Source organism: Diprion similis, chromosome 7 (genome assembly GCF_021155765.1).
Source record: "Diprion similis isolate iyDipSimi1 chromosome 7, iyDipSimi1.1, whole genome shotgun sequence".
Taxonomy (NCBI): Eukaryota; Metazoa; Arthropoda; class Insecta; order Hymenoptera; family Diprionidae; genus Diprion; species Diprion similis.
In genome coordinates this window covers 1,698,303-1,723,260 of record NC_060111.1, presented here as the reverse complement: position 1 = coordinate 1,723,260, position 24,958 = coordinate 1,698,303, and the positions used below count along the sequence as shown (strand labels likewise).

Here is a 24,958-nt window from a genome sequence, read left to right as displayed (position 1 = left end):
CTAAAAAGCGTCATACGGATCGATTCCCAGACAAAAGATTTTTCGGCCAAAAAAAATCCAAGGCTAACCCCTTTGCATTTTTGGCGAAAATTTCGACGACTTTGAAAAGTGCTGCAATTAATTCTTTAGGGTACTATTCCGACGTGATTTTGCGAGAGGAATCGAATAATCGCAGTCACGATACGCTGCGAGCAACACCTGCAAAGTTACAGCCGAAAAACTGCAGATTTTCATCGTCATTTCTCTGCTGCTGGTCCTAGGCTATTTTTCATGTGTTTTCTGAGTTCCTGGGCGTCGAATTAGTCTAAAAAGCGTCATACGGATCGATTCCCAGACAAAAGATTTTTCGGCCAAAAAAAATCCAAGGCTAACCCCTTTGCATTTTTGGCGAAAATTTCGACGACTTTGAAAAGTGCTGCAATTAATTCTTTAGGGTACTATTCCGACGTGATTTTGCGAGAGGAATCGAATAATCGCAGTCACGATACGCTGCGAGCAACACCTGCAAAGTTACAGCCGAAAAACTGCAGATTTTCATCGTCATTTCTCTGCTGCTGGTCCTAGGCTATTTTTCATGTGTTTTCTGAGTTCCTGGGCGTCGAATTAGTCTAAAAAGCGTCATACGGATCGATTCCCAGACAAAAGATTTTTCGGCCAAAAAAAATCCAAGGCTAACCCCTTTGCATTTTTGGCGAAAATTTCGACGACTTTGAAAAGTGCTGCAATTAATTCTTTAGGGTACTATTCCGACGTGATTTTGCGAGAGGAATCGAATAATCGCAGTCACGATACGCTGCGAGCAACACCTGCAAAGTTACAGCCGAAAAACTGCAGATTTTCATCGTCATTTCTCTGCTGCTGGTCCTAGGCTATTTTTCATGTGTTTTCTGAGTTCCTGGGCGTCGAATTAGTCTAAAAAGCGTCATACGGATCGATTCCCAGACAAAAGATTTTTCGGCCAAAAAAAATCCAAGGCTAACCCCTTTGCATTTTTGGCGAAAATTTCGACGACTTTGAAAAGTGCTGCAATTAGATCTTTAGGGTACTATTCCGACGTGATTTTGCGAGAGGAATCGAATAATCGCAGTCCCGATACGCTGCGAGCAACACCTGCAAAGTTACAGCCGAAAAACTGCAGATTTTCATCGTCATTTCTCTGCTGCTGGTCCTAGGCTATTTTTCATGTGTTTTCTGAGTTCCTGGGCGTCGAATTAGTCTAAAAAGCGTCATACGGATCGATTCCCAGACAAAAGATTTTTCGGCCAAAAAAAATCCAAGGCTAACCCCTTTGCATTTTTGGCGAAAATTTCGACGACTTTGAAAAGTGCTGCAATTAATTCTTTAGGGTACTATTCCGACGTGATTTTGCGAGAGGAATCGAATAATCGCAGTCCCGATACGCTGCGAGCAACACCTGCAAAGTTACACTCGAAAAACTGCAGATTTTCATCGTCATTTCTCTGCTGCTGGTCCTAGGCTATTTTTCATGTGTTTTCTGAGTTCCTGGGCGTCGAATTAGTCTAAAAAGCGTCATACGGATCGATTCCCAGACAAAAGATTTTTCGGCCAAAAAAAATCCAAGGCTAACCCCTTTGCATTTTTGGCGAAAATTTCGACGACTTTGAAAAGTGCTGCAATTAATTCTTTAGGGTACTATTCCGACGTGATTTTGCGAGAGGAATCGAATAATCGCAGTCCCGATACGCTGCGAGCAACACCTGCAAAGTTACAGCCGAAAAACTGCAGATTTTCATCGTCATTTCTCTGCTGCTGGTCCTAGGCTATTTTTCATGTGTTTTCTGAGTTCCTGGGCGTCGAATTAGTCTAAAAAGCGTCATACGGATCGATTCCCAGACAAAAGATTTTCCGGCCAAAAAAAATCCAAGGCTAACCCCTTTGCATTTTTGGCGAAAATTTCGACGACTTTGAAAAGTGCTGCAATTAATTCTTTAGGGTACTATTCCGACGTGATTTTGCGAGAGGAATCGATTAATCGCAGTCCCGATACGCTGCGAGCAACACCTGCAAAGTTACAGCCGAAAAACTGCAGATTTTCATCGTCATTTCTCTGCTGCTGGTCCTAGGCTATTTTTCATGTGTTTTCTGAGTTCCTGGGCGTCGAATTAGTCTAAAAAGCGTCATACGGATCGATTCCCAGACAAAAGATTTTTCGGCCAAAAAAAATCCAAGGCTAACCCCTTTGCATTTTTGGCGAAAATTTCGACGACTTTGAAAAGTGCTGCAATTAGATCTTTAGGGTACTATTCCGACGTGATTTTGCGAGAGGAATCGAATAATCGCAGTCCCGATACGCTGCGAGCAACACCTGCAAAGTTACAGCCGAAAAACTGCAGATTTTCATCGTCATTTCTCTGCTGCTGGTCCTAGGCTATTTTTCATGTGTTTTCTGAGTTCCTGGGCGTCGAATTAGTCTAAAAAGCGTCATACGGATCGATTCCCAGACAAAAGATTTTTCGGCCAAAAAAAATCCAAGGCTAACCCCTTTGCATTTTTGGCGAAAATTTCGACGACTTTGAAAAGTGCTGCAATTAATTCTTTAGGGTACTATTCCGACGTGATTTTGCGAGAGGAATCGAATAATCGCAGTCCCGATACGCTGCGAGCAACACCTGCAAAGTTACAGCCGAAAAACTGCAGATTTTCATCGTCATTTCTCTGCTGCTGGTCCTAGGCTATTTTTCATGTGTTTTCTGAGTTCCTGGGCGTCGAATTAGTCTAAAAAGCGTCATACGGATCGATTCCCAGACAAAAGATTTTTCGGCCAAAAAAAATCCAAGGCTGACCCCTTTGCATTTTTGGCGAAAATTTCGACGACTTTGAAAAGTGCTGCAATTAATTCTTTAGGGTACTATTCCGACGTGATTTTGCGAGAGGAATCGAATAATCGCAGTCCCGATACGCTGCGAGCAACACCTGCAAAGTTACAGCCGAAAAACTGCAGATTTTCATCGTCATTTCTCTGCTGCTGGTCCTAGGCTATTTTTCATGTGTTTTCTGAGTTCCTGGGCGTCGAATTAGTCTAAAAAGCGTCATACGGATCGATTCCCAGACAAAAGATTTTTCGGCCAAAAAAAATCCAAGGCTAACCCCTTTGCATTTTTGGCGAAAATTTCGACGACTTTGAAAAGTGCTGCAATTAATTCTTTAGGGTACTATTCCGACGTGATTTTGCGAGAGGAATCGAATAATCGCAGTCCCGATACGCTGCGAGCAACACCTGCAAAGTTACAGCCGAAAAACTGCAGATTTTCATCGTCATTTCTCTGCTGCTGGTCCTAGGCTATTTTTCATGTGTTTTCTGAGTTCCTGGGCGTCGAATTAGTCTAAAAAGCGTCATACGGATCGATTCCCAGACAAAAGATTTTTCGGCCAAAAAAAATCCAAGGCTAACCCCTTTGCATTTTTGGCGAAAACTTCGACGACTTTGAAAAGTGCTGCAATTAATTCTTTAGGGTACTATTCCGACGTGATTTTGCGAGAGGAATCGAATAATCGCAGTCCCGATACGCTGCGAGCAACACCTGCAAAGTTACAGCCGAAAAACTGCAGATTTTCATCGTCATTTCTCTGCTGCTGGTCCTAGGCTATTTTTCATGTGTTTTCTGAGTTCCTGGGCGTCGAATTAGTCTAAAAAGCGTCATACGGATCGATTCCCAGACAAAAGATTTTCCGGCCAAAAAAAATCCAAGGCTAACCCCTTTGCATTTTTGGCGAAAATTTCGACGACTTTGAAAAGTGCTGCAATTAATTCTTTAGGGTACTATTCCGACGTGATTTTGCGAGAGGAATCGAATAATCGCAGTCCCGATACGCTGCGAGCAACACCTGCAAAGTTACAGCCGAAAAACTGCAGATTTTCATCGTCATTTCTCTGCTGCTGGTCCTAGGCTATTTTTCATGTGTTTTCTGAGTTCCTGGGCGTCGAATTAGTCTAAAAAGCGTCATACGGATCGATTCCCAGACAAAAGATTTTTCGGCCAAAAAAAATCCAAGGCTAACCCCTTTGCATTTTTGGCGAAAATTTCGACGACTTTGAAAAGTGCTGCAATTTATTCTTTAGGGTACTATTCCGACGTGATTTTGCGAGAGGAATCGAATAATCGCAGTCCCGATACGCTGCGAGCAACACCTGCAAAGTTACAGCCGAAAAACTGCAGATTTTCATCGTCATTTCTCTGCTGCTGGTCCTAGGCTATTTTTCATGTGTTTTCTGAGTTCCTGGGCGTCGAATTAGTCTAAAAAGCGTCATACGGATCGATTCCCAGACAAAAGATTTTTCGGCCAAAAAAAATCCAAGGCTAACCCCTTTGCATTTTTGGCGAAAATTTCGACGACTTTGAAAAGTGCTGCAATTAGATCTTTAGGGTACTATTCCGACGTGATTTTGCGAGAGGAATCGAATAATCGCAGTCCCGATACGCTGCGAGCAACACCTGCAAAGTTACAGCCGAAAAACTGCAGATTTTCATCGTCATTTCTCTGCTGCTGGTCCTAGGCTATTTTTCATGTGTTTTCTGAGTTCCTGGGCGTCGAATTAGTCTAAAAAGCGTCATACGGATCGATTCCCAGACAAAAGATTTTTCGGCCAAAAAAAATCCAAGGCTAACCCCTTTGCATTTTTGGCGAAAATTTCGACGACTTTGAAAAGTGCTGCAATTAATTCTTTAGGGTACTATTCCGACGTGATTTTGCGAGAGGAATCGAATAATCGCAGTCCCGATACGCTGCGAGCAACACCTGCAAAGTTACACTCGAAAAACTGCAGATTTTCATCGTCATTTCTCTGCTGCTGGTCCTAGGCTATTTTTCATGTGTTTTCTGAGTTCCTGGGCGTCGAATTAGTCTAAAAAGCGTCATACGGATCGATTCCCAGACAAAAGATTTTTCGGCCAAAAAAAATCCAAGGCTAACCCCTTTGCATTTTTGGCGAAAATTTCGACGACTTTGAAAAGTGCTGCAATTAATTCTTTAGGGTACTATTCCGACGTGATTTTGCGAGAGGAATCGAATAATCGCAGTCCCGATACGCTGCGAGCAACACCTGCAAAGTTACAGCCGAAAAACTGCAGATTTTCATCGTCATTTCTCTGCTGCTGGTCCTAGGCTATTTTTCATGTGTTTTCTGAGTTCCTGGGCGTCGAATTAGTCTAAAAAGCGTCATACGGATCGATTCCCAGACAAAAGATTTTCCGGCCAAAAAAAATCCAAGGCTAACCCCTTTGCATTTTTGGCGAAAATTTCGACGACTTTGAAAAGTGCTGCAATTAATTCTTTAGGGTACTATTCCGACGTGATTTTGCGAGAGGAATCGATTAATCGCAGTCCCGATACGCTGCGAGCAACACCTGCAAAGTTACAGCCGAAAAACTGCAGATTTTCATCGTCATTTCTCTGCTGCTGGTCCTAGGCTATTTTTCATGTGTTTTCTGAGTTCCTGGGCGTCGAATTAGTCTAAAAAGCGTCATACGGATCGATTCCCAGACAAAAGATTTTTCGGCCAAAAAAAATCCAAGGCTAACCCCTTTGCATTTTTGGCGAAAATTTCGACGACTTTGAAAAGTGCTGCAATTAGATCTTTAGGGTACTATTCCGACGTGATTTTGCGAGAGGAATCGAATAATCGCAGTCCCGATACGCTGCGAGCAACACCTGCAAAGTTACAGCCGAAAAACTGCAGATTTTCATCGTCATTTCTCTGCTGCTGGTCCTAGGCTATTTTTCATGTGTTTTCTGAGTTCCTGGGCGTCGAATTAGTCTAAAAAGCGTCATACGGATCGATTCCCAGACAAAAGATTTTTCGGCCAAAAAAAATCCAAGGCTAACCCCTTTGCATTTTTGGCGAAAATTTCGACGACTTTGAAAAGTGCTGCAATTAATTCTTTAGGGTACTATTCCGACGTGATTTTGCGAGAGGAATCGAATAATCGCAGTCCCGATACGCTGCGAGCAACACCTGCAAAGTTACAGCCGAAAAACTGCAGATTTTCATCGTCATTTCTCTGCTGCTGGTCCTAGGCTATTTTTCATGTGTTTTCTGAGTTCCTGGGCGTCGAATTAGTCTAAAAAGCGTCATACGGATCGATTCCCAGACAAAAGATTTTTCGGCCAAAAAAAATCCAAGGCTGACCCCTTTGCATTTTTGGCGAAAATTTCGACGACTTTGAAAAGTGCTGCAATTAATTCTTTAGGGTACTATTCCGACGTGATTTTGCGAGAGGAATCGAATAATCGCAGTCCCGATACGCTGCGAGCAACACCTGCAAAGTTACAGCCGAAAAACTGCAGATTTTCATCGTCATTTCTCTGCTGCTGGTCCTAGGCTATTTTTCATGTGTTTTCTGAGTTCCTGGGCGTCGAATTAGTCTAAAAAGCGTCATACGGATCGATTCCCAGACAAAAGATTTTTCGGCCAAAAAAAATCCAAGGCTAACCCCTTTGCATTTTTGGCGAAAATTTCGACGACTTTGAAAAGTGCTGCAATTAATTCTTTAGGGTACTATTCCGACGTGATTTTGCGAGAGGAATCGAATAATCGCAGTCCCGATACGCTGCGAGCAACACCTGCAAAGTTACAGCCGAAAAACTGCAGATTTTCATCGTCATTTCTCTGCTGCTGGTCCTAGGCTATTTTTCATGTGTTTTCTGAGTTCCTGGGCGTCGAATTAGTCTAAAAAGCGTCATACGGATCGATTCCCAGACAAAAGATTTTTCGGCCAAAAAAAATCCAAGGCTGACCCCTTTGCATTTTTGGCGAAAATTTCGACGACTTTGAAAAGTGCTGCAATTAATTCTTTAGGGTACTATTCCGACGTGATTTTGCGAGAGGAATCGAATAATCGCAGTCCCGATACGCTGCGAGCAACACCTGCAAAGTTACAGCCGAAAAACTGCAGATTTTCATCGTCATTTCTCTGCTGCTGGTCCTAGGCTATTTTTCATGTGTTTTCTGAGTTCCTGGGCGTCGAATTAGTCTAAAAAGCGTCATACGGATCGATTCCCAGACAAAAGATTTTTCGGCCAAAAAAAATCCAAGGCTAACCCCTTTGCATTTTTGGCGAAAATTTCGACGACTTTGAAAAGTGCTGCAATTAATTCTTTAGGGTACTATTCCGACGTGATTTTGCGAGAGGAATCGAATAATCGCAGTCCCGATACGCTGCGAGCAACACCTGCAAAGTTACAGCCGAAAAACTGCAGATTTTCATCGTCATTTCTCTGCTGCTGGTCCTAGGCTATTTTTCATGTGTTTTCTGAGTTCCTGGGCGTCGAATTAGTCTAAAAAGCGTCATACGGATCGATTCCCAGACAAAAGATTTTTCGGCCAAAAAAAATCCAAGGCTGACCCCTTTGCATTTTTGGCGAAAATTTCGACGACTTTGAAAAGTGCTGCAATTAATTCTTTAGGGTACTATTCCGACGTGATTTTGCGAGAGGAATCGAATAATCGCAGTCCCGATACGCTGCGAGCAACACCTGCAAAGTTACAGCCGAAAAACTGCAGATTTTCATCGTCATTTCTCTGCTGCTGGTCCTAGGCTATTTTTCATGTGTTTTCTGAGTTCCTGGGCGTCGAATTAGTCTAAAAAGCGTCATACGGATCGATTCCCAGACAAAAGATTTTTCGGCCAAAAAAAATCCAAGGCTAACCCCTTTGCATTTTTGGCGAAAATTTCGACGACTTTGAAAAGTGCTGCAATTAATTCTTTAGGGTACTATTCCGACGTGATTTTGCGAGAGGAATCGAATAATCGCAGTCCCGATACGCTGCGAGCAACACCTGCAAAGTTACAGCCGAAAAACTGCAGATTTTCATCGTCATTTCTCTGCTGCTGGTCCTAGGCTATTTTTCATGTGTTTTCTGAGTTCCTGGGCGTCGAATTAGTCTAAAAAGCGTCATACGGATCGATTCCCAGACAAAAGATTTTTCGGCCAAAAAAAATCCAAGGCTGACCCCTTTGCATTTTTGGCGAAAATTTCGACGACTTTGAAAAGTGCTGCAATTAATTCTTTAGGGTACTATTCCGACGTGATTTTGCGAGAGGAATCGAATAATCGCAGTCCCGATACGCTGCGAGCAACACCTGCAAAGTTACAGCCGAAAAACTGCAGATTTTCATCGTCATTTCTCTGCTGCTGGTCCTAGGCTATTTTTCATGTGTTTTCTGAGTTCCTGGGCGTCGAATTAGTCTAAAAAGCGTCATACGGATCGATTCCCAGACAAAAGATTTTTCGGCCAAAAAAAATCCAAGGCTAACCCCTTTGCATTTTTGGCGAAAATTTCGACGACTTTGAAAAGTGCTGCAATTAATTCTTTAGGGTACTATTCCGACGTGATTTTGCGAGAGGAATCGAATAATCGCAGTCCCGATACGCTGCGAGCAACACCTGCAAAGTTACAGCCGAAAAACTGCAGATTTTCATCGTCATTTCTCTGCTGCTGGTCCTAGGCTATTTTTCATGTGTTTTCTGAGTTCCTGGGCGTCGAATTAGTCTAAAAAGCGTCATACGGATCGATTCCCAGACAAAAGATTTTTCGGCCAAAAAAAATCCAAGGCTAACCCCTTTGCATTTTTGGCGAAAACTTCGACGACTTTGAAAAGTGCTGCAATTAATTCTTTAGGGTACTATTCCGACGTGATTTTGCGAGAGGAATCGAATAATCGCAGTCCCGATACGCTGCGAGCAACACCTGCAAAGTTACAGCCGAAAAACTGCAGATTTTCATCGTCATTTCTCTGCTGCTGGTCCTAGGCTATTTTTCATGTGTTTTCTGAGTTCCTGGGCGTCGAATTAGTCTAAAAAGCGTCATACGGATCGATTCCCAGACAAAAGATTTTCCGGCCAAAAAAAATCCAAGGCTAACCCCTTTGCATTTTTGGCGAAAATTTCGACGACTTTGAAAAGTGCTGCAATTAATTCTTTAGGGTACTATTCCGACGTGATTTTGCGAGAGGAATCGAATAATCGCAGTCCCGATACGCTGCGAGCAACACCTGCAAAGTTACAGCCGAAAAACTGCAGATTTTCATCGTCATTTCTCTGCTGCTGGTCCTAGGCTATTTTTCATGTGTTTTCTGAGTTCCTGGGCGTCGAATTAGTCTAAAAAGCGTCATACGGATCGATTCCCAGACAAAAGATTTTTCGGCCAAAAAAAATCCAAGGCTAACCCCTTTGCATTTTTGGCGAAAATTTCGACGACTTTGAAAAGTGCTGCAATTTATTCTTTAGGGTACTATTCCGACGTGATTTTGCGAGAGGAATCGAATAATCGCAGTCCCGATACGCTGCGAGCAACACCTGCAAAGTTACAGCCGAAAAACTGCAGATTTTCATCGTCATTTCTCTGCTGCTGGTCCTAGGCTATTTTTCATGTGTTTTCTGAGTTCCTGGGCGTCGAATTAGTCTAAAAAGCGTCATACGGATCGATTCCCAGACAAAAGATTTTTCGGCCAAAAAAAATCCAAGGCTAACCCCTTTGCATTTTTGGCGAAAATTTCGACGACTTTGAAAAGTGCTGCAATTAATTCTTTAGGGTACTATTCCGACGTGATTTTGCGAGAGGAATCGAATAATCGCAGTCCCGATACGCTGCGAGCAACACCTGCAAAGTTACAGCCGAAAAACTGCAGATTTTCATCGTCATTTCTCTGCTGCTGGTCCTAGGCTATTTTTCATGTGTTTTCTGAGTTCCTGGGCGTCGAATTAGTCTAAAAAGCGTCATACGGATCGATTCCCAGACAAAAGATTTTCCGGCCAAAAAAAATCCAAGGCTAACCCCTTTGCATTTTTGGCGAAAATTTCGACGACTTTGAAAAGTGCTGCAATTAATTCTTTAGGGTACTATTCCGACGTGATTTTGCGAGAGGAATCGAATAATCGCAGTCCCGATACGCTGCGAGCAACACCTGCAAAGTTACAGCCGAAAAACTGCAGATTTTCATCGTCATTTCTCTGCTGCTGGTCCTAGGCTATTTTTCATGTGTTTTCTGAGTTCCTGGGCGTCGAATTAGTCTAAAAAGCGTCATACGGATCGATTCCCAGACAAAAGATTTTTCGGCCAAAAAAAATCCAAGGCTAACCCCTTTGCATTTTTGGCGAAAATTTCGACGACTTTGAAAAGTGCTGCAATTAATTCTTTAGGGTACTATTCCGACGTGATTTTGCGAGAGGAATCGAATAATCGCAGTCACGATACGCTGCGAGCAACACCTGCAAAGTTACAGCCGAAAAACTGCAGATTTTCATCGTCATTTCTCTGCTGCTGGTCCTAGGCTATTTTTCATGTGTTTTCTGAGTTCCTGGGCGTCGAATTAGTCTAAAAAGCGTCATACGGATCGATTCCCAGACAAAAGATTTTTCGGCCAAAAAAAATCCAAGGCTAACCCCTTTGCATTTTTGGCGAAAATTTCGACGACTTTGAAAAGTGCTGCAATTAGATCTTTAGGGTACTATTCCGACGTGATTTTGCGAGAGGAATCGAATAATCGCAGTCCCGATACGCTGCGAGCAACACCTGCAAAGTTACAGCCGAAAAACTGCAGATTTTCATCGTCATTTCTCTGCTGCTGGTCCTAGGCTATTTTTCATGTGTTTTCTGAGTTCCTGGGCGTCGAATTAGTCTAAAAAGCGTCATACGGATCGATTCCCAGACAAAAGATTTTTCGGCCAAAAAAAATCCAAGGCTAACCCCTTTGCATTTTTGGCGAAAATTTCGACGACTTTGAAAAGTGCTGCAATTAATTCTTTAGGGTACTATTCCGACGTGATTTTGCGAGAGGAATCGAATAATCGCAGTCACGATACGCTGCGAGCAACACCTGCAAAGTTACAGCCGAAAAACTGCAGATTTTCATCGTCATTTCTCTGCTGCTGGTCCTAGGCTATTTTTCATGTGTTTTCTGAGTTCCTGGGCGTCGAATTAGTCTAAAAAGCGTCATACGGATCGATTCCCAGACAAAAGATTTTTCGGCCAAAAAAAATCCAAGGCTAACCCCTTTGCATTTTTGGCGAAAATTTCGACGACTTTGAAAAGTGCTGCAATTAATTCTTTAGGGTACTATTCCGACGTGATTTTGCGAGAGGAATCGAATAATCGCAGTCACGATACGCTGCGAGCAACACCTGCAAAGTTACAGCCGAAAAACTGCAGATTTTCATCGTCATTTCTCTGCTGCTGGTCCTAGGCTATTTTTCATGTGTTTTCTGAGTTCCTGGGCGTCGAATTAGTCTAAAAAGCGTCATACGGATCGATTCCCAGACAAAAGATTTTTCGGCCAAAAAAAATCCAAGGCTAACCCCTTTGCATTTTTGGCGAAAATTTCGACGACTTTGAAAAGTGCTGCAATTAGATCTTTAGGGTACTATTCCGACGTGATTTTGCGAGAGGAATCGAATAATCGCAGTCCCGATACGCTGCGAGCAACACCTGCAAAGTTACAGCCGAAAAACTGCAGATTTTCATCGTCATTTCTCTGCTGCTGGTCCTAGGCTATTTTTCATGTGTTTTCTGAGTTCCTGGGCGTCGAATTAGTCTAAAAAGCGTCATACGGATCGATTCCCAGACAAAAGATTTTTCGGCCAAAAAAAATCCAAGGCTAACCCCTTTGCATTTTTGGCGAAAATTTCGACGACTTTGAAAAGTGCTGCAATTAATTCTTTAGGGTACTATTCCGACGTGATTTTGCGAGAGGAATCGAATAATCGCAGTCCCGATACGCTGCGAGCAACACCTGCAAAGTTACAGCCGAAAAACTGCAGATTTTCATCGTCATTTCTCTGCTGCTGGTCCTAGGCTATTTTTCATGTGTTTTCTGAGTTCCTGGGCGTCGAATTAGTCTAAAAAGCGTCATACGGATCGATTCCCAGACAAAAGATTTTTCGGCCAAAAAAAATCCAAGGCTGACCCCTTTGCATTTTTGGCGAAAATTTCGACGACTTTGAAAAGTGCTGCAATTAATTCTTTAGGGTACTATTCCGACGTGATTTTGCGAGAGGAATCGAATAATCGCAGTCCCGATACGCTGCGAGCAACACCTGCAAAGTTACAGCCGAAAAACTGCAGATTTTCATCGTCATTTCTCTGCTGCTGGTCCTAGGCTATTTTTCATGTGTTTTCTGAGTTCCTGGGCGTCGAATTAGTCTAAAAAGCGTCATACGGATCGATTCCCAGACAAAAGATTTTTCGGCCAAAAAAAATCCAAGGCTAACCCCTTTGCATTTTTGGCGAAAATTTCGACGACTTTGAAAAGTGCTGCAATTAATTCTTTAGGGTACTATTCCGACGTGATTTTGCGAGAGGAATCGAATAATCGCAGTCACGATACGCTGCGAGCAACACCTGCAAAGTTACAGCCGAAAAACTGCAGATTTTCATCGTCATTTCTCTGCTGCTGGTCCTAGGCTATTTTTCATGTGTTTTCTGAGTTCCTGGGCGTCGAATTAGTCTAAAAAGCGTCATACGGATCGATTCCCAGACAAAAGATTTTTCGGCCAAAAAAAATCCAAGGCTAACCCCTTTGCATTTTTGGCGAAAATTTCGACGACTTTGAAAAGTGCTGCAATTAATTCTTTAGGGTACTATTCCGACGTGATTTTGCGAGAGGAATCGAATAATCGCAGTCACGATACGCTGCGAGCAACACCTGCAAAGTTACAGCCGAAAAACTGCAGATTTTCATCGTCATTTCTCTGCTGCTGGTCCTAGGCTATTTTTCATGTGTTTTCTGAGTTCCTGGGCGTCGAATTAGTCTAAAAAGCGTCATACGGATCGATTCCCAGACAAAAGATTTTTCGGCCAAAAAAAATCCAAGGCTAACCCCTTTGCATTTTTGGCGAAAATTTCGACGACTTTGAAAAGTGCTGCAATTAATTCTTTAGGGTACTATTCCGACGTGATTTTGCGAGAGGAATCGAATAATCGCAGTCACGATACGCTGCGAGCAACACCTGCAAAGTTACAGCCGAAAAACTGCAGATTTTCATCGTCATTTCTCTGCTGCTGGTCCTAGGCTATTTTTCATGTGTTTTCTGAGTTCCTGGGCGTCGAATTAGTCTAAAAAGCGTCATACGGATCGATTCCCAGACAAAAGATTTTTCGGCCAAAAAAAATCCAAGGCTAACCCCTTTGCATTTTTGGCGAAAATTTCGACGACTTTGAAAAGTGCTGCAATTAATTCTTTAGGGTACTATTCCGACGTGATTTTGCGAGAGGAATCGAATAATCGCAGTCCCGATACGCTGCGAGCAACACCTGCAAAGTTACACTCGAAAAACTGCAGATTTTCATCGTCATTTCTCTGCTGCTGGTCCTAGGCTATTTTTCATGTGTTTTCTGAGTTCCTGGGCGTCGAATTAGTCTAAAAAGCGTCATACGGATCGATTCCCAGACAAAAGATTTTTCGGCCAAAAAAAATCCAAGGCTAACCCCTTTGCATTTTTGGCGAAAATTTCGACGACTTTGAAAAGTGCTGCAATTAATTCTTTAGGGTACTATTCCGACGTGATTTTGCGAGAGGAATCGAATAATCGCAGTCCCGATACGCTGCGAGCAACACCTGCAAAGTTACAGCCGAAAAACTGCAGATTTTCATCGTCATTTCTCTGCTGCTGGTCCTAGGCTATTTTTCATGTGTTTTCTGAGTTCCTGGGCGTCGAATTAGTCTAAAAAGCGTCATACGGATCGATTCCCAGACAAAAGATTTTCCGGCCAAAAAAAATCCAAGGCTAACCCCTTTGCATTTTTGGCGAAAATTTCGACGACTTTGAAAAGTGCTGCAATTAATTCTTTAGGGTACTATTCCGACGTGATTTTGCGAGAGGAATCGAATAATCGCAGTCCCGATACGCTGCGAGCAACACCTGCAAAGTTACAGCCGAAAAACTGCAGATTTTCATCGTCATTTCTCTGCTGCTGGTCCTAGGCTATTTTTCATGTGTTTTCTGAGTTCCTGGGCGTCGAATTAGTCTAAAAAGCGTCATACGGATCGATTCCCAGACAAAAGATTTTTCGGCCAAAAAAAATCCAAGGCTAACCCCTTTGCATTTTTGGCGAAAATTTCGACGACTTTGAAAAGTGCTGCAATTAATTCTTTAGGGTACTATTCCGACGTGATTTTGCGAGAGGAATCGAATAATCGCAGTCACGATACGCTGCGAGCAACACCTGCAAAGTTACAGCCGAAAAACTGCAGATTTTCATCGTCATTTCTCTGCTGCTGGTCCTAGGCTATTTTTCATGTGTTTTCTGAGTTCCTGGGCGTCGAATTAGTCTAAAAAGCGTCATACGGATCGATTCCCAGACAAAAGATTTTTCGGCCAAAAAAAATCCAAGGCTAACCCCTTTGCATTTTTGGCGAAAATTTCGACGACCTTGAAAAGTGCTGGAATAAAATCTTTCAGGCTCTACTCCGACGTAATTTTGCGAGAGAAATCGATTGAGCGCAGTCCCAATACGCTGCGAGCAACGCATCAAAAGTTACAGCCGAAAAACTGAAATATTTCGTCGCCATTTCTCTGCTGTTGGTCCGACGCTCTTTTCTATGTGTTTTCTGAGTTCCTGGGGGTCGAATTACTCTAGAAATGGTCATGCAAGTCGATTCCAAGACGAGAAATTTTTGGCTCCGAAAATGAGCAAAAAGGGAAGGCTTACTCCTTTGGATTTTTGGCAAAAATTTCGACGATTCTGAAAAGTACTGGAATGAAATCTTTGAGGCTCTATTCCGACGTAATTTTGCGAGAGAAATCGATTGAGTGCAGTCCCAATACGCTGCGAGCAACGCATCAAAAGTTACAGCCGAAAAACTGAAAATTTTCGTCGTCATTCCTCTGCACTTGGTCCGACGCTCTTTTTTATGTGTTTTCTGAGTTCCTGAGGATCGATTTACTCTATAAATGGTTATGCAAGTCGATTCCAAGACCAGAAATTTTTGGCTCCGAAAATGAGCAAAGAGGTACGGCTTACCCCTTTGGATTTTTGGCGAAAATTTCGACGATTCTGAAAAGTGCTGGAATAAAATCTTTGAGGCTCTATTCCGACGTAATTTTGCGAGAGAAATCGTTTGAGCGCAGTCCCAATACGCTGCGAGCAACGCATCAAAAGTTACAGCCGAAAAACTGAAAATTTTTGTCGTCATTTCTCTGCTGTTGGTCCGACGCTCTTTTTTATGTGTTTCCTGAGTTCCTGGGGGTCGAATTACTCTATAAATGGTCATGCAAGTCGATTCCAAGACGAGAAATTTTTGGCTCCGAAAATGAGCAAAAAGGTAAGGCTTACCGCTTTGGATTTTTGGCGAAAATTTCGACAATTATGAAAAGTGCTGGAATAAAATCTTTGAGGCTCTATTCCGACGTAATTTTGCGAGAGATATCGATTAGTTGCTTCAATAATACCCATTGACTCACGGATTAAAAGATATAGCCAAAAAACGGAACACGTAATTTCTCAATTTTTCTGCTGCTGGTCTTTGCGTCGTTATTTTTCTGATGTTGGTTCTACTCTCTTTTTGCTGTTATTTCTGAGTTCCTGGGCGTTCCATCAATCTAGAAAAGGTCATACGAACGATTTCGATACGGAAACTTTCCGGCTCCAACAATCAATCAAGATCAAGATCTTCAGCCGAAAAACGATAGACTCCTATCGTTACTTCACTGCTGTCGGTTCTACGAAATTTCCGATTACTCTATGCATTTTCTGATATCCAATTAGTTCATAAAGTGTTATACAAATCGAATATGCGATGAAACATTCTTCGCTCAAACAAGGAACTATTACCTTTTCAGATTCCTTCTCGAAATTCCAACGATTTCCGATAATGGTGCAATTGATTCTCTTAGTTTTTCATGCTCAAGATCAATGTGATTTCGCGAATCGAATTCTTAGCCCACACCACTCACTTGCATCTACAAAGTTACCACCGAAACACGTAGAATCATGCGCTTGGTTCTCCAAGAGGTGGGGAAAAGAATCACACATCGTTTTTAGGAAGTTGCACTTTATTCAAAGTTTTCTTATTCTAGTACAAGTGTTAGTGTGTCAGTGTATAAATCCGCATCAAACTGTCAAGTAGTAATAAATTGTAGGACGAAAAAAAATGAAAAAATTGTGATCAAACATCACATCAGAAATCTTACTATCATACGGGGAACAATAAGTACAATATACATCATCTTGAACCGAATATGCAAAATCTGATAAGAAATAGCTTTGATGGTAGTTTGTATGTTCCGTTCGAGTTTCGACATGCATATAGTTGTTACGTAAATCTGCAGGGCAGGCTGCATAGGATATTGTATTTTCACTTGTTCGTAGCCTGGATTGAAGTAAATAAATAAATTCGTATTTTCTTCGAATTTGCTCATCTGTTCGTCGTACGGTATTTTGAAGGTCTGGTTCGTTATCCTCGTCGTTCAATTACTCTGAAAAGAGTCCAGTGAATCGATTCCGAGACGAAAAATTTTTGAGTCAAAAAAATCCTTCAGGATTTTCTCAGTTCTTTTTTCGCGGATTTGGAAAAATGCTGAAATCGATTCATTCAAGCGTCATATCGACGTCATTTCGCGAGAGGAATCCGCTGTGCTCAGTCTCGATCGCTGCGAACAGTGGATTAATTTTTTTCCTTATTCATGGCGCTCATTTTTTCTTTTTCTACATCCATTTGTACCATTCTATCTCCATTTGTGCGCCTGTCGTACCATGCAGAAGTTCTTGGAGAATTTTAATCCACGATTAATCAATATTTACTCGTTTAGCATTGCATTTAGGACGATACATTCTTGGTAACAATGCTAGATAAAGACATTGAATTGCATAGCACGACACCATCACATCCAATCTCGTAATGGAAGTACACTTCATAATCCATACTCACTGTATGGTTCACGGTTGAGCTCATTCATAGTGCCAACGTGTCGATTCATTACTTTAAATCGATATCTAATCGGATCCAAAAGATATACATATAGAGAAATCTGCGAAAACGCTTTTCAAGGTCTAGGGGTTTGGACTGTGCATTGATAGTCACTCAGGACATCTTATTACATGTTGAATATTATTAATAATTGATTTTGATGAGCGACAAAATTGTCGAACTGAGACGGAAGGGGGATAAATGCTGCTTGCGGGCCATACAATGTTGTTCCACAGGTTTTTATTCATTCGTTATTTTAGTCTTCTCGTTTTGCTTTCAACAAAGGTGACAACATGTACCATCAGCATAAATTGCACTGAATTAAATCACGACCCCGTAGTGATAAAAACAAAATGCGAAGACCTCGTCAACGTGGAGAAAAGAGATGGAATGCATTCCAGAATTTTATGACAAGGTGCTGGATCGAAGAAACGCAGAATACTGATTTATAACTTTACTTTAGAGAACAATTCATCCCAGAACTGCAGGCGTTCTTTAAAATAGGAGTATTCAACGGTGAGTGTCAGATCGGATTTATTTCCGATGCGAAGGTTGTTGTTCTTAGTGATTGAAAACGGTTCCCAATTGGTGTCGTTGCCAAAAGCCGAAGTCGTGGGTTTCCTGGAAATATGTTTTTTAATTTAGGTTTTGGAATGATCGCTACTAAAAAATTTACTCTCATGTTTGATAGTCAAATCAGCTTACCCCTCGATAGCAAAAGACGTCCACAATTCCACCATGATGTCCACCATTTCGTAATCTTCTTTACTTCGAGTTTCGTTGAAACTCGAAAATGTTTGCGTCCGTGGAAAGAGGTGTATTAGATCATCACCGTGCGCCACGCCGTAGTCCACTGTAGTGCCGCTATACACGTACGACATGCTGAGTGCACCACGGTAATCGAAGTTGTAAAAATATTGTGGATTCACATTCGTTGCGAACTGCTGTTGGAGTGCATCGTACGCCGGATAGTGAAAAATAATCTCAGTCAGGAGGACTGTTAGGTTTGCGAGTATCTGCCAAATAACAAAATTATAATGAGATACTATTTAAAAATAATCGAACTTTCGAATGCAATCGAAATATCCATGTTACTCACCACGTTTTTGTCGGCTTTGAAATCGTTGAAATAGTATGATTTGATGGGTTCAACCCAAGCGGCTCCCCAACCCGGTAAATGGTTCCAGTTTAAAACAGAAGGTAAGGCGCAGTCAAAGTTTGCCAGAAAGTCATCAAGCAGAGTCTCATTTTGATAAAAAGCTGATAGCAATGTGAAAGAAGTTTGATAGTAGGTTTGAAAACGATACAGACTTTGCAATCACTCCTAATTGGACATAAAAGTTGCTACAATTTTTCCAGTTATTTCCAAACAGAAAGCATAGAAAAAAAACGCCTGAGCTTTTGTATACACCGTACCAGAAATCACGTCACGTTTTTAGACGCAAGCAGCATGAGATTTGGCAATCGACACAGGATTTCAGAAGTAGGTATTAGATCATTCACGAAGACGCACATAAGTAGGTTTTGAAATGAATCAATTCACTTGGATCAAGTCAATCAAGCCAAGAACAGCTAAGAAATCCAGATTATTACTTGGTAGCTATGTACACTTACCGATAGACTCAACCAATCCGTCATCTTGACAAACACCTGAAAGCCAAGGCAAATCTTGAACCCGACCATCGCGAATTAAATTTTGTGGACTATCAGTAAGAACGGCACCATCAATATCTGGCTCATCAGTTGGGACCCACAAAATTGACGGGTATGATTGCCAAAGGTAGAGTTCCTGATCAGAGGCTGTGATGTCGAAGAAATCGACCGTCCGCAAGCATTCAATCAGGGAATCCGTTGATGTATTGGAACAGCCAACATATTTACCAAGGTCAAATGCTCGGCCACTATAAAGGCCACTTGGTTTGTAAGCCCATGCCCCAAGGGCGGATCCACTATCTGTAATGTATCTGTGGAAGAGCCCTGCAGAAGCAGAAAACAGGTAAACCAAATTTCATCTTGAATGCCATGGGCCTTGACGCGTCATAATTTGGCTGAAGACACTTTGCCAGGAAATAAAACCTCACCAGAAGCACGTTTTGTATTGGAGCTTCGACGTAACTTGTTCTTACCAATCGTGGCATCGGACATTGTCAGAAGATGAACTGAAGCCGCACCTGAACTTTGACCAAACAACGTCACCTCGTCAGGATCGCCGCCAAAGTACTTTACATTACTCTGCACCCATTTTAGGGCGAGGACCTGGTCCTTCAAGCCCCAATTTCCAGAAGCCACCGTGTCACCGGTGCTCAAATATCCTAACACTCCTAGGCGATAGTTTAAGGTTACCAGAATCAGATCTTTGTCGAGGAGGTATTCCGGGCCGTAAACCAATGAAACATCGCTTCCGCTCATAAACTGTCCGCCGTGAATGTACACAATCACCGGGAGTAGTCGTGAGGTTGTATTTTCAGAAAGCTAAATGCACAATTACCTTATTAAACTGATATATCAAGCTATTTATAAATTTTCATCATTTGAACGAATAAGCTACGTTATTCCCAATCCGAAATCACCTCCGGCTTGTAGATGTTCAGATATAAGCAATCTTCATCCCCCACTACATCGTCGCCTGAGACCTGAGGACATTTATTCGAATCGACGCTTGCATTTCGAATCCCATTCCAACCATCAGCTGCCACTGGATTTGCAAATCTACGAGGTAAAAAAACGCGTTAAGAATTTATTGGATTTTGCTCCAAACGTAGGAAAAACATTTTTCGATACTCAACTGGATCTTAACCACATTTTGTACCTTAACCATCACTAATATTTGATGAAAAGTAGCACGTATCCTTGAGTGTCGCAGATTCGGATTTTTTTCTTCAAACAAAATGCTAATTTCAGATATGATGTTAATCGTTGACCCGAATTCAGAGATGCATTGTTTTTTTAATTAAATTCTGAGGTTCGTTCTGCTGGGTCGTCGATGTTGTGGTATCAACAGTTGCATGTCACATCGTGTCGTAACGTAATAAATTTCAAATTTCAGACTAATCGGTGCAAATAATTATGAAATTTCACATATTTTACAAACCGGCGATTCCCAGTCGGTGGTTGCGCGTAAGGAACCCCCAAAAAAGCTGATACACGTCGATTATAGCGTGTCGTCATTGTCTTTCCTTGCAAGATTCCCTGAGAAATTGTCACTTCAGGTCCATGGTTTTCCCCCGCCAAAGTACAGATCAGAGAGAAGAAAATCACTGCAAATAAGACCAGGAGGGAACCTTCTTTCAGGCACGACGACATCGTCTTCTCGCGTTTTGCTTCGTGTATAATACAAAGCAAAGGAGCACGTCAATTCACCTCTATAAATATACAATACACTAGATATACTACACAATACAATAAACCACTATTAGACTTCGAGTATAACAATTGTCGTTATCGATTTGAAAAGGAGTAGAGTCGTGTGGGGCAAGAGTGCGCATTTTTTTTTTTTAATTATCGTAAAATGATAATGTTTGCATGAAATAAATTGGAAAAAATTTATTTATCTAAAGACTTTATTAATTTATCAATTACACAACTTGAAATAAAGTTTACCTAATGGTAATTTCAGAAAACAATTAAAATAAAACTTAGTCAGAATGCGTACACTTACCCCAATATCGGGGTATAAGTGCGCAGCACTGCGGGTAAGTGCACGCACTTATAATAACTTAAACGGTAGCTTGTTAAATATAGTTAAACTATATTTACCATAGTTTATTTTATTTCTAATATCTATATAATAAATAGATACTTTCACAAATACTATCTATCTCAATTTATATCGAGAATAAAGCTTGAAGTAATTAACATTTTTGTAACGAGGTAAATTAACACGAGATTATTTTTATCAAATTATAATAAAATCTTAGGCTATCAGTTGAACATATATCACATATAAAACTACCTGTTTGATAATGAGTGCACTGTTCATGCCACCAGCTATGATATGAGCTACATTGGATCCAATCTTCGATAGGTGGATCAACATATTCTTCGCCACACAACGCGCAAAAATAATCATTTTCTTTAGACTCTTTTTCCTGACTAGCCTTACTTTTAACAGTCTTATCTTTGGTAGTATCAATCTTCTTTGTTTTTTTTTAGAATTTCTAATAGTTTTATAAGCTTTTTCTTGTTTCAATTCTAAACGCCGCTTTTTTATGGCTACTTGTTCTTCTTCTTCTTCCTGACTCTTTTCTTCTAACTCTAATTTAAACGGGCTGTCAGTAGCAATTATTGATTTTTTACCTTTTCTCCGTCTGAAAGATGCGTACTCTTACCCCACAACCTTATGCGCACACTTACCCCAAACTGCCTGTACAGAATTAGTGTAAAATTAAGCATTGTTGCGTCATTTTACCAAGTTTCAATGTGTAATGAATAAAACTAGATACATAACTGAGCATACTTAGATACAATCAATGCTGATTTCCGCAACATGAATATAAAAGTATTTTAATTGAAAATCAAGAAAAATCGTAAGAATTATAACCAAAAATTTCACTTACCAATATTACTGAAACTACGTAACCTTGTCAGACAAAACTCTAGTCTTTTGTCCAACGTCGTAATGATTACTGAAAACAGTCAGTTCCCCTACTCTACTGCCAACGGTTTTATAAAAAAGCAACCTGCGTACACTTACCCGCTGCGTACACTTGCCCCACATGACTCTAACCGTATCGTGCTCAATGTCACATTATCGTGTACAAAATTATGGTAATAATGCCAGTGGTAGCGTATCTTGAAAATATGTATTTGGACAGCCTGAATTTTTTTCTCTCTGTACAACAGCTGTGTAACCGATGGACAATTGTACATAATTAACAAACGCCCGATTATTAAAATTTCGCAAAATATACTCCAGAAGAGAACCATTTTTGCTTTTTCTGACAACGAAAATGAATTTAACCAGATATCGGACCCTAGAGTCAATTGCATTGGTATTCTTTCATCCCTCAAATACAGGCAGCCCTTTGGCAAATGAAGTGGACTATTCTTTTTTTTTTTGCACAGTAATGGCAGTGCCCATATTCATTATAAATTGCTTATCTCCTACTCGACTTTTCATTATACGCGAATATTTTTCGAAAACGCGACTGTATGTAAGAAGTAGGTGTACGCGGCTCAACTTGGTAATATTTTATTAAAATTATAAACACAAGATTACAGTATTATGCAACATACATTATGTTAGGTATATATTACGTGCTTATCCTTCAATAGAAATGTCGTTGAATCAAGGCCCCTTTGATTCAAGTTTCACACCTCTCTGCGCATATTACATATAATTTAGGGTGCTTCTTCTTTTAGGGTGTTGCCGAATTCATTTTAGACCACCCCAAATCCACTCTAAATAATTTAACAACAATTCCCTAATTTTTTCAAATTTTCACCTAAACTGTAACCTGTCTGATTTCACCGTATAAAATACACGAACTTCTTCCACATTCTCAGTATAAATTTTATTGCTAGACTATTAATGTTCAAAAAAATGTATAACTGCAAGATTTTAGTGGGCATTGATGACATTATTCGATAACAAATTCACATCATTTTACCAAGCAAACCGCAGGAATTGCACACCCTCTGGATGAAACGAACAGTGAAAAAAATTTTGGGCTTGGTTTCCAATTATTTGGAGTAGATTTGAGGGGTGGGCCGAAAAAAAATTCGACAACACCCTAAATAAGAGCCACCCTAACATATGTGTATATATATATATATTTATTTATTATATTTATAGGTATCGAGCTTATCTAATCGTAAATGTAAGTGAGCCGTCGCCGTGTCGCCTATATTTTTTAAACACACTCTATTATACACATACACCTTTTTAATAGTAACGTGCACTGTTGTAAATCGCAGTGCACCCTCCACCCTGGGGTTGAATTGCAGATATAATTTTTCCCTTCCAATTCGCGTTCTCTCAGCTCGCAGTAATAATTATATTATTATTATTATATTTCGTAGTACAAGTGTCGTTGCAGCAACGGTTTAAGTACCGATCAATTGTTTGTATGAAAGATTATTCACCGTTCGTCTAGATAGGATCTACGCGATTTTTTATCTACTCCCCTCAATTTATACTCTATGACTTCATAGGCAAACAATTCTGACGGCTGACGGGGACAGATGATGAACTAGAAAATTTCATTCACTAGTCACGCCTAATTATGTATTTTCGCAACCCTTAAACCGAGGGATATTTAAATCATACACACCGAATATAAAACACAAAACTCCGCAAAACAAATTTCTCGTATACATCTAATACCGAAGACGAGCATTTTAGTTTACAATATTTATATGCAGCATTATTATACCTATATCCAATATACTCGCTAAATTTCGCGCAAATCATAAGAAAATTATCTTTCTTTTAATCGTCTCACGTAGCAAAATCATCTTGGCTTAGAATGCAATCAAACGTATCGAAAAAATTACATATAACGAATACATAAAATTCATCAAAAATTAGAAACACCTAAAATGAAGTCTTTCTTGCCAATCACTTCGAAATGCGAATGATAACGAAATAAGATAACTTTCCTATACGTATATTATTCATCGCAATACCTTATGATACTTCTACATTCATTTATATATGCCTGTGTGTGTATATTAGGGTGGGTTAAAAAAAAAGAAATATTTTTTTTCCTTAATCACTGTGAAAATATCGTTCAAGATGACGAAAAAAAATTCCAGTATTGTTTAAACGGAAAATGGAAAATCGCAAATAGGTATTTCTGATTACTATTATTAAGAGCTCAAAGTTTGACAGATTTTTTTTTTCCATTATTTTGAACGATATTTTCACAGTGACTAACGAAAAAAGAACAATCATTTTTGTGGCCCACCCTAATGTGTGTATATATATATATATATATATATATATATATATATATATATATATATATATATATATATATATCACGTATAATGCACGTAAGCAACTAAAATTCTTATCGCCATTGCGTTACTTTTTCCTCCGATTAATTTAACATTAATATTACCGTTATTCTTACTATTTACAATTGTAATCACTGGCATTCAGACACTTCGTTAGTCACGGGAGTGTTTCATCATCGTATTATCGATCTACATAACTATTACTATACACATACAATATACATATATACACTCACGCATATATATTCGTAACTCTATAATCAAGTCTTCGAATAATTCCATTCTCAGATATTACAGTTACAGAATCCTCCCGAATTGTTATCTAAAAATTGATATCCTCATTGAATTATCTTTTCGGCACATTTTAAGTGCAGCGGCTCACAATCAGCATTCTTAGATTCAACAGCGATAGTCCAATTACGAAATTGGCGCATTTCATCGCAGTTGCATGCATATACATTTCTATCGTCTCTGAAACTCTGCTAATAATAATAATAATAATAATAACGATCATCATCGGCTACGAGGTCCATTTCTATTACGTATTACATATATTTCGAGCAAAATTTTTCCGTTATTACGTGAAGACTCTCTTATACGCTTCGTAGATACTCTTTTTAGTACTTTTTACTATCATCGGTACCTATATACAGGTATGTACTTCAATCGAGTATTTCCAGTGTAACATTCCGAACCACTTAGCGAATGAACGCGAATTTCCAACTCCCTGCTATTACTCGACTTCGATTTCCAGCATCTATAACGTGCGCATCTCTTGTCCAATCCTCTCTCCGTTTTTCCCGCAATTTTACGATAATTAAAAAGTAGAAAATTGTTCGTAGAAGACAAGAAATTAAAGTAATGAATCTTTGGGGCGTGGGGTAAGAGCTCGATATTCCGCCTTTCACTTTTTCCGAAATATGTGAAACATCGTTTAAATAATGCGGTTTTCAATATCGTTAGAATATGTGTATACATATGTATATATGTATATATAACATGTATATATAGTAATAAGTTTATATGGATCGTTATAATAAAATAACTAAAATTAAAATAATTAAAATAATTTT

The 24,958-nt window shown here is 40.2% G+C and overlaps 1 protein-coding gene across 1 annotated transcript; it reads right to left on the bottom strand.

Moving 5' to 3' along the window:
* Positions 1-17,371: 17,371 nt before the first annotated feature.
* Positions 17,372-20,228, bottom strand: LOC124408071 (esterase E4-like). The gene is made up of 7 exons (XM_046884734.1): positions 20,017-20,228; positions 19,496-19,634; positions 19,052-19,397; positions 18,540-18,902; positions 18,025-18,185; positions 17,631-17,941; positions 17,372-17,546 (listed from the first exon to the last, which is right to left on the bottom strand). Exons 1-7 carry the CDS (start codon positions 20,226-20,228, stop codon positions 17,372-17,374), a joined length of 1,707 nt encoding a protein of 568 aa, XP_046740690.1.
* Positions 20,229-24,958: the final 4,730 nt, after the last annotated feature.

What these genes read in the sequence shown, in the direction of transcription:
- LOC124408071 (XM_046884734.1), bottom strand. Translation starts at nt 20,228, where the DNA reads ATGTCGTCGTGCCTGAAAGAAGGTTCCCTCCTGGTCTTATTTGCAGTG. An exon ending in CGGATTGGTTGAGTCTATCG is followed by an intron (nt 18,186 to 18,539) that starts GTAAGTGTACAT and finishes CATTGCTATCAG; the next exon opens with CTTTTTATCAAAATGAGACT. An exon ending in ACGTCTTTTGCTATCGAGGG is followed by an intron (nt 17,547 to 17,630) that starts GTAAGCTGATTT and finishes ACATATTTCCAG; the next exon opens with GAAACCCACGACTTCGGCTT.